This window comes from Festucalex cinctus, chromosome 6, assembly GCF_051991245.1.
Source record: "Festucalex cinctus isolate MCC-2025b chromosome 6, RoL_Fcin_1.0, whole genome shotgun sequence".
In the NCBI taxonomy this organism is placed as follows: Eukaryota; Metazoa; Chordata; class Actinopteri; order Syngnathiformes; family Syngnathidae; genus Festucalex; species Festucalex cinctus.
The window spans coordinates 3,096,260-3,112,923 of record NC_135416.1 but is presented as its reverse complement, the minus strand read 5'-3'; the positions used below and the strand labels follow the sequence as shown (position 1 = coordinate 3,112,923).

General features: G+C 35.1%; 2 protein-coding genes across 8 annotated transcripts in view; both read left to right on the top strand.

Moving 5' to 3' along the window:
* Positions 1 to 8,068, top strand: part of trim2a (tripartite motif containing 2a) — a 28,174-nt gene extending 20,106 nt beyond the window's left edge. For all 7 annotated transcript variants that reach the window (XM_077523630.1, XM_077523629.1, XM_077523634.1 and 4 more), the window contains 7 exons: positions 1,503 to 1,896; positions 3,159 to 3,259; positions 3,713 to 3,880; positions 4,359 to 4,527; positions 4,614 to 4,684; positions 4,768 to 4,908; positions 5,729 to 8,068. In XM_077523630.1, coding sequence (XP_077379756.1) covers positions 1,503 to 1,896; positions 3,159 to 3,259; positions 3,713 to 3,880; positions 4,359 to 4,527; positions 4,614 to 4,684; positions 4,768 to 4,908; positions 5,729 to 5,881 — 1,197 coding nt within the window. In that variant the 3' untranslated portion in view covers positions 5,882 to 8,068. The remainder of the gene's footprint in view (positions 1 to 1,502; positions 1,897 to 3,158; positions 3,260 to 3,712; positions 3,881 to 4,358; positions 4,528 to 4,613; positions 4,685 to 4,767; positions 4,909 to 5,728) is intronic.
* Positions 8,069 to 8,527: 459 nt separating this feature from the next.
* Positions 8,528 to 15,597, top strand: mnd1 (meiotic nuclear divisions 1 homolog (S. cerevisiae)). Its single transcript, XM_077523635.1, has 8 exons — positions 8,528 to 8,738; positions 9,260 to 9,325; positions 9,443 to 9,500; positions 10,687 to 10,835; positions 11,764 to 11,838; positions 11,932 to 12,046; positions 13,751 to 13,795; positions 14,974 to 15,597. Exons 1-8 carry the CDS (start codon positions 8,736 to 8,738, stop codon positions 15,078 to 15,080), a joined length of 618 nt encoding a protein of 205 aa, XP_077379761.1. The 5' UTR covers positions 8,528 to 8,735; the 3' UTR covers positions 15,081 to 15,597.
* The last annotated feature ends 1,067 nt before the right edge of the window (positions 15,598 to 16,664 follow it).

Below are 16,664 nucleotides of genomic sequence, written 5' to 3'. Positions count from 1 at the left end.
GCGTCTCAAATGTGCTCTACACCGTAAAAATCTATCTTGTAATATTTACTCAACTCATTCACTGGCAGCCATTTTCGCTGAATCAACCCCCGACTGATTTTGAAAGGCCCACAGAATATTGTGTTCTATTGCTATAAAAACACGGAACATACCAAAAGAAAGATTAGAGTCTCTTCTTTCACCAGGAAAAAAAAAAGTATATTTCTATCCATTTCCGTTTTGCAGCGATTAGCATTAGAATATAGTTAAGTTTCATCATTATTCACAAACCTGTTTAAAACGCTGGGGAAAAGAGCTTGTTGCAGCATAGCCTTGGTTGATCTCTTATACTTTGCTGCCACCTACTGGCCATTTTTTTTGTAATAACTACCATTGCTTTAAGCGATCTCTTCAGGTCAGAAGCTGCAAAAAATAAAAAAATAAAAAAACATATAGATACGTCTTTGGGACCATAGCAAAAATGACAGTAGAACGTGTTTATACACTTTTGGGAGCAAAAGAGTTAATTTTAACAAAATTTTATGAATTATGAAATTACTGTATTAATGACTAAAAGATGCAGCCATATTTCTATTAGAATATAGCTAAGTTTTGTCATTATTCACAAACCTGTTTAAAACACTGGGGAAAAGAGCTTGTTGCAACATGGCCCTGGTTGAGCTCTTATACTCTGCTGCCACCTGCTGGCCGTTTTTGTAATCACTACCATTGCTTCAACCACTCTCGTCATTTCAGATTAGATCTTAAGATCTTCTGTATGCTCTAGTATAAACAAAAAAACAAAACAAAACAAAAACGTGTATATATACGTCTTTGGGACACGGTAATATTTAAAATAGAACGTATTTATATGTTTTTGGGCGCAAATGAGTTAAAAAAAAAAAATTCTCGCACGTATTTGCACTCACTCCAATTAAAATAAATTACACTGCTCAATATTAATTTCTACCAAAAACCAGAACCTACCAAAAGAAAGATTAGTCTCTTCTTTCATCAGGAAAAAAAAGTATATTTCTATCTGTTTCTGTTTTGCAGCAATTAACATTAGAATATAGCTAAGTTTCATTGTTATTCACAAACCTAATTACAATTGTATTTGAGCTTCTCTGCTGCCACCTGCTGGGCGTTTGTGTAATAACTATGATTCCTTCATTTCTTCAACTGTTCTTTGCAGTTGAGGCTGCATCAAAGCCTTCTGTATGCTCTAGCATTATAAAAAAATAATAATAATAAATCCGTCTTTGGGACACTTAAAACATTTCAAATAGAACGTATTCATACGTTTTTGGCAGCAAATGCGTTAAGTATATCTCTCAACAGAATTAAGTAACATTTGCATGGAATTAAAGATTGATTACATGCAGGAAAACATTATCATCTTCATGTGCAGCACTTTGTATACATCAATGCTTGTTTTAAAGTGTTTTATAAATAAAGTTGAGTTGAGTTGCGTGTCCTAACGAACGCCACCTCCCCCCCCCCCCCCCCCCCCCCCCCCCAAGGACAAAGACGGCCAGCTTTGCAAGACGGGCAACGCCGCCCTGACGGCGGAGATGTCGGCGGCCGACGGCAGCAAAGGCGACGGCGAGATCCTGGACAACAAGAACGGCACCTACGAGTACCTGTTCACCGCCCCCAAGGAGGGCACCTTCACGCTGTCGCTGCGCCTCTACGACCAGCACATCAAAGGCAGCCCCTTCAGGACCAAGGCCGGCAAGTCGGCCGACGCGACCGACGGCGTCAAGAAGAGGCTCAAGTCGCCGGCAAGCGGCGGCGGCGGCGGCGGCGGCGGCAGCGGGCACGTCAAGCAGAGGGCCATCAAGAGGCCCGCCAGCATGTACAGCAGCGGGCGGCGGAAAGACAACCCCATCGAGGACGACCTCATCTTCAGGATCGGTACGCGTTTTTGGGGGGAAATATCGAAGACACGTTTGTGTGGACAAACGTTTAAGGTCATTTAGCGTCCTTATTTAGCCCATTATAGCAATAAAAAGTTCATATTTTGTCTTCAATTAATTTGATACTTTCATTATTCTTCACGTACAATTAGTAGATTTAAAAACACATTTTGCAACTTGCTGTCGACTGAAAATGACATCACAAGGGCTCAGGTAGCCAATCACAGCTCAGCTGTTGTCTAAATTTGGTCATGTGATGTTCACAAGCTGAGCTGTGATTGGTTACCTGAGCCTTTGTGATGTCATTTTCAGTCAACATGAAAAATAATGTAAATGTCAAATTTATTCTAGGCAAAATATTCATGTTTGACTGCCATAAATGGCTAAATGAGTAAATTATCCCTTTAACTTGCTGCGAAAAACGTATAAATACGTTCTATGTTATGGCAAATTAACATGTCCCAAAGACGTATTTATACGTATTTTATATATATATATATATATATATTTTATGCTAAAGCATACAGAAGGCTTTCATGCAGCCTCTCAACTGCAAAGAACGGTTGAAGAAATGGTAGTTATTACACAACCGGCCAACAGGTGGCAGGAGAGTATAAGAGATCAACCAGGGCAATGTTGAAAAAAAAAAAAGCTCAATTACTCACAATTCTAGATTTGTGAATCATGATGAAACTTGGCTATAGTCTAATGCTCATTGCTGCAAAACGGAAATAGATAGAAATATACTTTTTCCCAAAGACGTATTTATACATTTTTTTGTTTTGTTTTGTTTTTTTATATGCTAGAGCATACAGAAGGCTTTCATGCAGCCTCTCAACTGCAAAGAATAGTTGAAGAAATGGTTGATCGGCCAGCAGGTGGCAGCAGAAAACTCAAATACTCAATTCTAATTCGGTTTGTGAATAACGATGAAACTTGGCTATATTCTAATGCTAATTGCTGCAAAACGGAAACAGATAGAAATCTACTTTTTTTCCTGACGAAAGAAGAGACTTAAATCGTTCTTTTGATAGTTTCCATGTTTTAATAGCAATAGAAGACAATATTCTGTGGGCCGTGCAAAATCAGTCAAAATCCGGTAAAACAGCCGGGAGTGAATGGGATTGCGAAATGTGAAAATGGCTGCCAGTGAATGAGTTAACAAACCCAACAAATCTTTTTTGTTTTTAACATAAAAGACAAGTTGTTGTTGAGTGAAATATGTTGATTATAGCGTAGCTTCTCTTTCCTAACGTGCAGGCACCAAAGGGCGAAACAAAGGCGAGTTCACCAACCTGCAGGGCGTGTCCACCTGTGCGGGAAAAGTGCTCATCGCGGACAGCAACAACCAATGTGTGCAGGTACAAAATATCAATTATTGTTACAGCTGCATTCACTCCACACTTACAACTTTAGTTTTTTTTTTCAATGTAAATGATTGATTTTTTCTCCAAGGTAGACTTTGAGAAATAATAAATTGTTAGAGGTGTCAAAATGATCTTTGCTCGCTTCCTATTATCAAATTATTTTCCTGAACTTAATTTTGGGGGAACAAAATGATAGCTTCTTTGTCATAATGTTTTATTGCCAGAACATTTAAAATGTTTAACAGTTTTGTTTTGGTAAAATTGCAATTTTTTTTCTTGTAAGTTATGCTTCTATTATACTTTAACATTTTGCAAATTTTGCTCATATGTTGAGTCTTTTTTTTCCCCCTCATAAATGAATATGTAAAATTCTCAATGAAATGACTTTTTTTATGCCAGTAATTTTTCAAGGTTTGCTTTGAAACTCACTTCACTTCTCACTTGCAGGTCTTCTCCAACGAGGGCGTGTTCCGGAGTCGCTTCGGGGTCCGGGGCAGGACCCCCGGTCAGATGCAGCGGCCCACGGGCGTGGCCGTCCACCCCAGCGGTGACATCATCATCGCCGACTACGACAACAAGTGGGTCAGCATCTTCTCCAGCGACGGCAAGTTTAAGGTTCGGAAACTGGTCTTATTATCTATATTATATTTTTTTATATAATTCATATGAAATTATCTATATATTATATATTTATTGTTCTATAATTAATATAAAAATTTAATATACTATTTATTATTATTATTGTTATTAATAATTTTATTATTATTTATTGCAGCAGCCAATAGAAAAGCACCTTTCAGATGACGTTGCTCCCATGCTGTTTTTTTCATTATTGCGCACAAGTCGTACACATTTAAAAAACAAACAAAAAAAACAACTAAAACTAATACTGAAACTAACTAAAACTAAATTAAAAGTAAGAATTTATTAAATAACCCAAACTAATAAAAACTAACACTGAAACCTAATTAAAACTAAATAAAAAATAAAAAAAAAACTCAAAATGAAATAAAAACGAACGAAAATTAAAATTAAAAAACTATAACCCTTTTTTTTTTTTTTTTTTTTTTTTTTTTCCCCCTCCCCCTGGTAGAACAAGCTGGGCTCGGGCAAGCTGATGGGTCCCAAGGGCGTGTCGGTGGACAGGAACGGCCACGTGATCGTGGTGGACAACAAGGCCTGCTGCGTCTTCATTTTCCAGCTCAACGGCAAGATGGTCACCAAGTTCGGTAACCGCGGCAACGGCGACAAGCAGTTTGCAGGTGACGACGGCACACGGCCGCAAAACCATTTGAAATCATGGTTTCATCGTGTTCATCATTTTTTTTTTTCCTCCTTCCATATCCAGGGCCTCACTTTGCCGCCGTCAACAACAACAACGAAATCATCGTGACGGATTTTCACAACCACTCCGTCAAGGTACGCCGCGTTTTCATCGGGTCGCGCCAAGTTGCCGAGGTTTTTCCATGGAATGGGAACGAGTGGCGTACTTTTTTTGATAGGTGTTCAACACGGAGGGGGAGTTCCTGCTCAAGTTCGGCTCCAACGGCGAAGGCAACGGTCAGTTCAACGCCCCCACGGGCGTGGCCGTGGATGCCAACGGCAACATCATCGTGGCAGACTGGGGCAACAGCAGGATACAGGTCAGTGCGAGGGCCAACATGGCCGACCTGACGTTTGCAAATTCCCAGCGGAGCCATCGTCGCATGGCTACTTTGCATCTTCCTTTTATTTTTCCGCAAAAAAATATTACATATTATGATGCATTGCATCGCGGAGATAGAAAATATATACTGTGCTGTATAATAAGTCAATAAAAAAACAAACTAACATACTTTTAATAGAAAAAAAAATGACTGTAAATGGGAAAAAAAACATAAATGATGAACGAAAAAGCATTCATAATAAACTAAAAATCATACCAAAACTAAAAAATATATAATAAATAAAAATATTTATATACTGTGCTGTATGACAAGTAAAAAAAAAAAAAAAAAACTTTTAATGGAAAAAAATGACTATAAAGTAAAAAAAAAAAAAAAAGATGATTGAAAAAGCATTCATAATAAACTAAAAATCATACCAAAACTAAAAAACATATAAAATAAATAAAATAAATATATACTGTGCTGTATACTGTAATAAGTAAATAAAAACAACAACAACATACTTTTAATGGAAAAAAAATGAATGTAAATGAAAAAATGAACATATGATGAATGAACAAGCATTTATAATAAAGTAAAAATCATCCCAAAACGAAAAAAAACATATATAATAAATGAAAAAATATACAGAATTAACAGGAAATTTTTATTTTTATTTGTTTTAATTCCATTATCGTGGGTAGTTTTTGGAACATAACATCTGCGATTTTATTTTATTTATTTTTTTATTTTAATTTTGACAGCGCCTAACTGATACCGATTTTTTTTTGTTTTTGTTTATTTTTGCTTGTGTCAGGTGTTTGACGGCAGCGGCTCCTTCCTGTCCTACATCAACACGTCGGCCGACCCGCTGTACGGCCCCCAAGGTCTGGCGCTCACGTCGGACGGCCACGTGGTGGTCGCCGACTCGGGGAACCACTGCTTCAAAGTCTACCGATACCTGCAGTAGACCGCTCACACGCTCGCTCGCGTCATCCAATACGAACTATGACATCGCGCGCGCGTAAGGAGCAGATTTGCACTCATCCACCTTCACCTGTTGTCTGCCATTTTGTGCCACTGGGACTGCCTGTTTTTTTTTTTTGTTTTTTTTTGTGTGTGTGCTTTTAGGAGTCACTTCAAAAATTCAAACCAATGTACACCTTCCATAACTGCTATATTGCAGTAAATGGAAAAAAATATGTACCGAAGAGTCTTCAAATTTTGCCTGATTACTGAATAAATATTGTGCATATAGGAGAATATTGGTGCCACGATGAAAAGGGGAAAAAAAAAAATATAGTCAAATGAAAATAGATGTCATATCACAGGAGTATTATTTTTTTTTAAATATTATAAGCGTTAAGTCATATTCAGATTTTACTTTATGAGGAAAAAAGTTGAACTATTGTGAGAATAAAATAGGGAACGTAAGAATATTATTTTATTATTATTTATTAATTTATGCATTTTTACAAGAAGAAAAATATTTGCATCCCGAGAATAAAGATCAATTTTGAAATAAAAATACTACAATAATAAAGGCATCATGATAAGAAGAATTAAGTTGTAATATAAAGAAAAAAAATTGAAAATGTTTTACTATTCATAATATAAATGGTATTACAATAAAAAGTCATTTTTCCAAGAAAAAATGTAACATTATGAGGAAAAAAAAAATATTTGGAATTTAGCAGGGTTTTTCCTGCAATAGTCCAACTTTTTTTCTCAGCCTGTTACCATTTTATCCCTGTAATATTCCAACTTTTCTTCTCTTAAAATTACATAAACCCCGTTCATATTACAGCAATTATGAACAAATTGTGACCGCTAAAAAATGTTTTTTTTTTCCCTCTTAATATCATGACTTTATTCTCAACTTTTACTTTCTGATTTCAGAAAATTGCAATGATGAAACAATCATTAAAAGGTTACAACTTCATCACGCACTGTTTACATTTTTTATATGTAAAAAAAAAAAATGTAGGGGGGAAAAAATCTATTTCTTTATCCTCATGCAATTTGACTTCTTCTTGTAACATTATAAATTTACTTTATTTTTTTTTTTACTTTTTTTTTTTTTTCTCCCTTTTCAGCGTGGCCCAAATCCACCTTGTCTTGCAATTGCACTGTGTCATGTTTGTAGCAGATAAAAGTCTTGATATATTTCTTGGGATTCGCGCCAAATATGTGCACGATCACGACACGCATTATGATACACTAACGCAAAACTTACGCATGGCTTTAATAAGCGGCTTTAATATCAGTGAGTCACCAAGTGCAATCTGCTGTTATGACGCCCTCACAAATTAACATTTGACAACGACATACTAACAAAGGATATTTGTAGCAAATAAATAGTTTGACAGTCCACAGAATACACGGCTGCACAGTTTTATGTTTTTTCCTACACATTCCTGTTAAATTATTATTGTTTTCCATTTTATTGTTTATATTTCTTTTAATGTCAAATGAAATTAAAGTGCCCACTTGACCAAAAAATTAAAAAATGTTTCTGATGTCTTTCTCTTCTTACTACATGCTGTATATAGCCTGTATGCTAAAAATAACCTTTATTAATATGACCGTTTTCTTATATTACAACTTCATTCTTATTTTTTTTTTTTTTTTTTTGTTTTTTGGGTAATTTGTAACTTGACTGGCTTTTTTCCCCACATAAATTAGAATTTCAGCCACAGTAATATTTAAAACTTTTTTTCTTATAAATCTTGCATTTTTTCCACCATAAAATTGCATTTCTCATATTATTGCATCTTTATTTTTATACTAGTAAAACTTCTTTCCCCCACAGAATTGCAACTTTATTGTGGTAAAAATGATGACTTCCTTTTACCACTACTAATTCAAGTTTTTGCTTGTAAAATTTATTAATTTGTTTGTGTCATATTAAGACTTTAAATTCTTGTAAACAAGAGACTATTTCACTCTTATAATTTTACTCTCCATAAATTAATTTAAAATTAATTTTGCTCCCGTAACATAAGGGTCTTGTTACTGTATAATTACACCTTTTCTTGTGAAATGCAGATTATTATTGACTGATTTTATGTTTCTTTTATGTTAAAATTTTCTTTTCTGCTGTCTCTCTGTTTTTGTGTTTATGATGTATGTTCAATAAAATCAATCAATCAATCAATCAATCAATCAAATCAATCAAATTATAGTATTTATTTTAACATGATTTTTTTTGTCAATGCCCCCTCCCGTATTATACAAGGATTTTGCAATATGACCTAAACTTGTCTTTTATTTTTATTGACGTAAAAAAACAACAACATACATTTGCCGCAATTTTGAGCACATCTTGAATTATTCAAGAACACGCAATAATAAGTCGCACCTTCTCAACATAACCGATAGAGAGCAGTAGACCTCAGTCAAAGTGAAGATGCCTTCATCGTCATCGGAAAAGCGAATAACTTCCAACAAACAGTCCTTTTTATCGTTTTTGATTATAAAAGGCGTAGATTGGAGAGTGCACGTATATTTTATCAAACGTGTCTGATAGAAAATTACAAATATAAAAGATAAAAACATTTCTGACTAACGGACTTTCCAAGACAAAAATAACAGGCGTGCTGTAGCGTCGTAAGCCATGATGCGAATCTTTGTAGTTTTCGGGATACACATGAATGCGACACGGCGACGTAACGTGACAGACTTCCGCGGGAAAATTCAGAAGTGTCTCGACACTCAAACTAAAAACAAAACAAAATAGGACGAATTTCACAAACCAATTTTAAACGAGGATTTATCACGCATATTAGCGGTATTGGACGATTCTATGCTATCTACTCATCAAAATGGTAAGTTAATCGAGCTATTTACTTATTTTTAATCGCTAGTACCGTTGAGACGATGATCGAGCTGGAAGTGACGTGTTCAAGGTTGTATTTATTTACTCCAAATTCTTCCGTACTTACTTTAATGATATATTATCGAATTTGTAAAGTCATTTGCTATGTATTTTTATTCTAAGAGTATCGGCAACATAACTTTTATGATAACATTGTCACTCATGGCAGGTACCGTAAATTGATGTCGCCTGTCGCAAAACATTCGCCTCAACGCAAAATTTCACTTTACGTCTCCTGTAGTCATGTCGTCATTTACTTTATTAAAATATCACATTATTTTTATTTAATTTAGAGTGCAGGCGTTATGGTTTCTTTAGCAAGAGGCTCGTTGTACTCCTTCGCGCAAATAACTAAATGAAGTAGCTTTAAGTTTTCGCAATGTTGTTTCTTCTTCCATTTTACGAAGTAAATCATAAATAATGTGTATTATTTGTCATTTTGGCAATTTTATTATCGTCATTGCTTTTCAGTCCAAAAAGAAAGGGCTAAGTTTGGAGGAGAAGAGAAGTCGCATGATGGAGATTTTCTTTGAAACAGTGAGTTATTATTTGGCGGTTTATTTATTTTTTATTTATAATTTTTAAAGTAAAAAAATAATACTTGCTGTCTTTTTTTGATGCACAATAAATCACACGTTTCTTTTGCTTTTGTAGAAGGATGTATTTCAGCTGAAAGACATTGAGAAGATTGCCCCTAAAACAAAAGGGATAAGTAAGTTATCATTCAGAATCATTTCATTATATTAATAATCAACAATTTAAAAAAAAGAACCAATTAATGACGTTAAATCTGTCACAAGTGATCAGTGTGACATTGCTTCACTCGACTTGCTGTCTAGTTTGATACTCAAATAAGTTGTTGGGCTCAATAAATAATAACCAATTTGGATTGTGAAATCGGTTTTGTTTGCTGCACCCCATGTATCGAGATACGTATCAAATTGGAGAGATGCACACGCCTAATAGCGAGAAGAGAGCAAGATTGGACCAGGTTATTAAAACATTCATAAAAAAAAGCGTTTTAATCAAATACTAATTCCTATGGGCTTCCCTCCTGTTTACGAGCGAGCCTTTTGGCTCTTTTTAAATAGCAGCTTTGCTCTCTGCCTTTTACTGCAACAATAACAATTCAGATGGGCCCTGATTAAAAGCACATGTTTTTGAGCCCCTCACTCGGGCATGATGTTGCTTAATGAGGGGAAGGGGGGTTTCCTGCAGATCCTTCCATGTTTTTTTGTTTTTTTTTCCCGAATGTACGACTGCTAGTGTGGCGCTGAACGCTGACATTTTTTTTTCTCCTCTCTAAAGAAGTGTCACATTTCAGATGTCATTCTGGCTCGGCTACATTCTCTCCAAGCAAGCGCCCGACAGGCCGCAGATGTTTTTGCTTTGTCGACGTTACAGAGCCACACACTTAAATAAAAAAAAATAAAAAATAAATAAAAAAAATCAGACTTAGAATTCAATACAATCTGACAAGGCTGTGCAATTAATCGAATTTCAATTACAATTTAAATTATTATACTCCCCAATTATAAAATCAGCATAATCGTAAAAAAAAAAAAAAAAAAAAAAAAAAGATTATTAATACAACTTTTTTACTTGTTTATACATTTGCAACTTTTTTTAATTTTTAAAATAATTTAAGAAAAAAAAAAAAAATCATCCAAAGGGAACAACAAACACTCACTTTTGGCTTTTTTCGCAAAAGCCTAATCCAAAGGTTAAGTGTCTTAAAAAAAAAAAAAGCCAAAGAAAAAGCTAAACACGCCTCATTTGAGTGTTTCCTTCCACTGTATTCTATTAGCATGCAAGCTAATATTCACTAACCATGCCTGGAAGAAGGCGCCTCGGTCTCGTCATGTGACGTTGTTTGCGTCTGCGTTTGCGTCTTTGAGCGCCCATGTCGGTGAAGGAGGTGCTGCAGAGCCTGGTGGACGACAACATGGTGGACTGCGAGCGCGTGGGCACGTCCAACTACTACTGGGCCTTCCCCAGCAAAGCGCTGCACGCTCGCGAGCGCAAACTGGAGGAGCTCAACAAACAGGTCGGCACACTTGAAAGATATTTGGGAAATAAAATAAAAAATGATGTTCCTCAACACTTCCAACAATAAAGATATTCAATACAGGCAGAAGTTTTTGTCCCACTCGTCCCCACTATCGTATGGCGTTCCACAGGGTTCCATTTTGGGGCCCCTGCTGTTTTCATTGCATTTGCTGCCCCTGGTTTGTTCCATTTTAAGAAAATATTGTATTTCCTTTCACTGCTATCCGAATGAAAGTCAGATGTATGTCCCGATAAGTTAAAATAAATAAATAAATAAATATTCCTCAAGGCCTGTTGACAGGAAGTTTTTTTTACATTTAAACATTTTGTTTTGTACCAAAAAAAAAAATCAATAATTATCCTACTGCACAGTGCACATTCTGCACTCCAACTTCAAGTTTTTGCCAAAATAAATAAATAAATAAAGAAATATTGTTAGAAATTCTGTTTGGTCCAAAAGCAATTTACATAATTATAGTGTTTCATTTTTTTTTTTTAAATTGGTCTTCATATTTTTCAATGTGTAAATATTTTCTTGTTTTGTACCAAAAAATAAATAATTGTTTGAGTAATCATCATTTCAATTATTGCCAAAATAATCGTGATTGTTATTTTTTCCAAAATCGAGCAGCCCTATCGTGAGGTACCCACCCCTAGTTACAATCTAGCTGTAATATTATTTATTTATAATATTTATTTATTGAATTTTAATTTTTTATTGTTATTATTATTATGAATATGATTATTATTATTATTATTATTATTATTATTATTAATTTAGTCTCTGGTGTAATAACCTTATTTATTGATTGATTGAATTATTTTTTATTTTATTATCTGTTCTCATTGCTGCTGGCCATCCCAAAGGGATCAATAAAGCTAAGTCTAAGTCTAATGCAAGAATGAACTGTCTCCACCTCCAAAAGGTGTTGGAGGCAAAGCAGCGCCAAACGTCCCTGCTGGACGAGATTGGAAAAGCCAAAGAAGGACGTCAGGATACAGTGAGGAAACTTTTTTTTTTTTTTTTTTTTTAATCATCCAAAACATGCTGTTATGTTCATAATCTGAATGAGCGCGCGCGTGTGTGCGTGTAGAAAGAGAGAAGCGCCATGTTGAAGGATTTCGCGGCCCTGAAAGACGAGCGAGCTCAGCTGCAGACCGAGTTGGACAAGTACAAGGAGTGCGACCCGCAAGTTGTCCAACAGATGAGTGAGTATTAACCAATCCCGCCCGACCGATTTACAATCGGCCGATACGAGCCATTGTAGAATCTGGACATCAAACTTGAGGTAGGCGTTCTTTTTTTTTTTTCTTTTTTTTTTTTAAGCGTATGACTCACCCGACTACTACCTTTAATCGAGGCACAACGTCTTGTTATCGTGATGGTTGATATTTAAGGGAATTCCCAAATAAATTTGAGATGATTACGCTTGCTACACGTTTGTTCTCTGATAAGGCATCGATTTAGATTCGATGTTCCTCAAATGGATGATTCATTCATTAAGGCATGAAAATGAACGCAATCTACTGTTAAGCATCAATTACACGATGCGTCGCCTCCACACGTGAGAGAACATAATGTTAGATATTAATTATCCAATTTTGCTCAAAGCTATTGCTGAAAGTGTGCAATATTTGACTGTTGACATTTTTTTTTTTTTTTTTTTTTTTTTACAACTGGTAAACGTTGAAATAATGTGAAAAATATTCATTTGCTATTAAACCCGGTTTATAATACCCACCTCCATTTGAGAGTTGTTTTAGTCAGGAATATGCAAAAATACATTTTCCTATTATAGTCAAGTTCCCTATCAAGAGCCAAATCTTTGATTATGTAAAAAAAAATTTTTGTCTCCCGTGAATTCCTCTTACTTCAGATGTAATGTGGAAATTCCATAAAGAGCCCATAATAACAAAGAAAGCCCGTAAATTTTATTTTAATAAATTAATTAAATGAAATAAATGTGTATATATAAATATAAATAAATATAATAATAAAATAATTTTATGAATAATAATAATAATAATATTTAATAATAATAATAATAATAATAATAAAATATATAAATATAACTTCATATAAATGTCAAACCATAATTCCTGCAGTCCAAACTCACAAGTTATTAGTTACTAGATGTAACGATATCCAAACATCACAATATGATATTATCACGATATTGTGGGGAGGTTGGCGATATTTAAATAAGATCACAATATTGTAAAAAAAAAAAAAAAAAAAAAAAAAAGCACAATATTGTGCTTTTGTACATAACAGCAATGCATATAAACCACCTACAATCTCTAATAACAATATTGAGGCACTTACTTGCTGATGCAAGCACACATTGATGGCTTCACAAGCAAATTCGATTCCCCTTCATCTGACAATTAGCATAGATTTGAAACATAGAAGGCCAAAACATCCCTCATGAAAATTAAATTGCACTAATAAACTAGCCACTAGAGGGTGCTAGAACTACACAAATGAAAATCAACCTGACTTTTTGTAACAAATGCGTTCCTTTTAAATATTGTAAACATGACGACGACGATATTGTGGTAGTTTTAATATCACCATATCACGATATTGCCCTTTATCGTTAGTTATGGGGTAAAAAAAAAAATAATATATATATTTTTCTTTGCCTAAATGTGGGCAATAATTACGTACATATTTGTACTTTTCATTATACTTGATTCAAGTTATAATAAGAATGGTGCCGATGACAGTTGAACATGAACTTGTTCCCACACCCTGAAAGATAGAAACAACCAAGATCTGATCATAAATTGCTTCAGTAATTATCATAACTTCAAATTGTAAACAAACGATTATTTACTTGCCATTGACTGTCGGCTTGCTCTATCATCGTCATCGTCATCATCATTAGTTTGCCTTTTGACCTTTTACAGGAAAATCAAATGTTGTGGCCAAAGAAGCCGTTTCCAGGTGGACAGGTGAGTCATTTATTATTATTATTATTTTTTTTTTTTTTCCGGCACGCCCGACTTGCAATTAATTTCACCGGAGCATAATTGCTGCTTGTCAAACGATTGACGCATGGCGCCTCTCTCTCTCTCACCTTCCAATTGTTGACTCTTCAAGCGTAACCATGGCGACCGTCGACTATTTTCGGTCAAAATTGTCCTCCCGTCTGGTTGATCGAGCAAGAAGGCGCACAATGCGGAAGTGAGCGAAAACAAAACAGGAAGTGAAAAGTCGAGTAAATGTGGACAGTTGACATGAATGATTAATCAACTCTTTTAAAAAGATAATTAAGGTTATATTTTGTTCCATGTGCTTTATATCAGTATGGCACCTCAATAGGTTGCCGACTAGTTGGCCGCCTAAATGGGTTGCCGTGGAAACTGATGCAGAAAAGTAAACAAGGATTCCACCAGTGGAGGGCGCAATTACAATTAAACTCAAGCCCAGCGAGTTTGATGTCGAAAAAGGTTTGCTGAATAATAATTCACCATAGGAGTGTGACGATATCAATATTGCAATAAATCGTGATACTTTTTCACCTGATAGATTATATAGATCAGGGAAGTCCAAAATTTTTCATTTGAGGGCCACATACAGAAAATCAGAAGGACGTAAGGGCCACATAATGTTATGATGAGAAATTGTGTTTAGTCCTAAAAAAAAATAATAATAATTTATTTGTGCTTTTGCATATTTAGAAAATTTATTTATTTATTTGTAATATGGCAGTAGGGTTATTATAGTTTTGGAATTTTTTATTTTAGTTTTTATTAGTTTTCTTTTCAGGGTGGTTCTGTTAGTTTTTGTTAGTTTAGTTTTTTTTTTTTTTTAAATGCTTAGTTTAAGTTTAATTTGTTACTTTCAGTATTATTATTATTATTATTTTAAATGTGAGGGACCAGAGGATGCTAGAAATGCACAAATGGAAATCAACCTGAATTTTTAAACAGACGTGTTCCCTTTTAAATATTGTGAACATGACGACGACGATGTTGTGGCAGTTTTAATATTGCGATATCACAATATTGCCCTTATCGTGACATCCCCAGTCCCAAGTACATTATCAAACACCCCCACCACTTGATTATGTACCACCTTGGACATCTTATCTGACTTTTTTTAATTTTTTTTTTAAATGTATTTCCAGACAACGTTTTCGCCATCAAGTCGTGGACCAAGAAAAAGTTTGCGTTCGATGACAGCCGCATCAACAAAGCCTTCGGGATCCCCGAGGATTTCGACTACATGGACTGACTGACAACAGATGGATCGCCCCCGTCGATGTTTTTGAGTTTTTTTGGCGTCCATTAAGCGGCGTGGGCGATGAAAATTAGTTTGCACCTGTTGGCCTAACTTCCTAAGATGATTTTCCTCAATCGTTATCATAAAGGTTGCTTCACTTCCTGTTTTGACAAAGCAAACGTTTCTCCGTCAGGCCCGTACAAGCAGAGTTTGTGCATGAGCCAACAAAATGGCTGTCGCGGCACGTCGGCGCTTTCCTCAAAACGAGATGCAGAGCAGAGCCGCGGTGTGTTTACTCGATGTTCCGCGAGTCCCCGCGTGGATGTCAACGTTCTGTTTTTTTTTTTTTTCCATCGCTTGTGTTTGTAAAAGACGTCACGTTTTTGTTTATCAGGCAACCTTGTGACTGCGCAGTTGTTGATGAAAATGTTCTGCCGTCTGTGAAGCAGCGAACAAGCGGAGAGGTAAAAAAAAAAAAAAAAAAAGATGTCAATAAATGCCTGAGTGCAGTTTTGTTTGGACACACCCACCCGCCGTGGAACATCACTCGTGTGCGTTCATGTGAGTACTTGCCCGACCTGTCTTCGCTGCCAATCATCATTCGGGTTCAGTCTGAATTTACTGGCAACTAAAAAGCACTTTTGAAAATTCGATAATACGGCGTGCTCGGCCTAGAGGCCACTTATAGGCCAGAATATTTTTTTTACAAGGTTTCCTTTCATAACTCTAATGTGGATGTAGACATTAAATGCCTTTTGTCATTGTTGTAATGATTCCAAGAATTTTTTTTTTATTTTTGCCGGGATGAAAAGTCATAATCTTACGAGAGTAAAATCATATTTTTCCAAGGTGAACCCATAATAATATTTAAAATCAAAGTTTGATGAGGGAGGAGTCTTTTTTTTTTTTTTTTTTTTTTTTTTTTTTTAAAATAAGTGAATTTTCAAAAAACAACTATTCTTGCTGTAATATGACAAATTCTTTTAAAATACACATTTAAAAAAATAAAATACGTTAAAAAAAAAGCAATTTATTCCTGTTATTACTTGAAGCGATTTCTAGAGAAATTGCATGCGGATGCTGGATTTAAAAAAAAAAAAAAAAAAAGAATGGAGTGGAATGTTGAAAAATGCAGAATGGTATAGAACAATTTGGAAGATCTTGAATGATCTTGAACGCTAGTGGTGAAAATGTGCAATATGTTGGTGAAAATAGAATAATATTGAAAGTTATGGAATTACACTGAATGAAGATCAGAACGATATTGTGAAAAGTGATTGACGTGAAATTATATTGGTGAAAAATGACTGACATTGAATGATGGTGAATTAGGTCAGGGAAAAATTGCGATATGTTGGTGAAATTGTGGAATTCTTTGTGGGAATTTCCGGAATGTTCAACCAAGTTCCCAAGATGAAGTCAATGAATTTTGACAACGATGTGAATCTATCATGTTGAAATTGAACAATGAATTGCCAGTAATGTGAAATTGTGGGGAGGGAAAAGTGAATTTTAGAATGAGAAAAATAATACCCCAAACTGGTGACACACGATAATTAGCCATTATTGTGGCATTTGTTGGCGTTCACTTCGGCC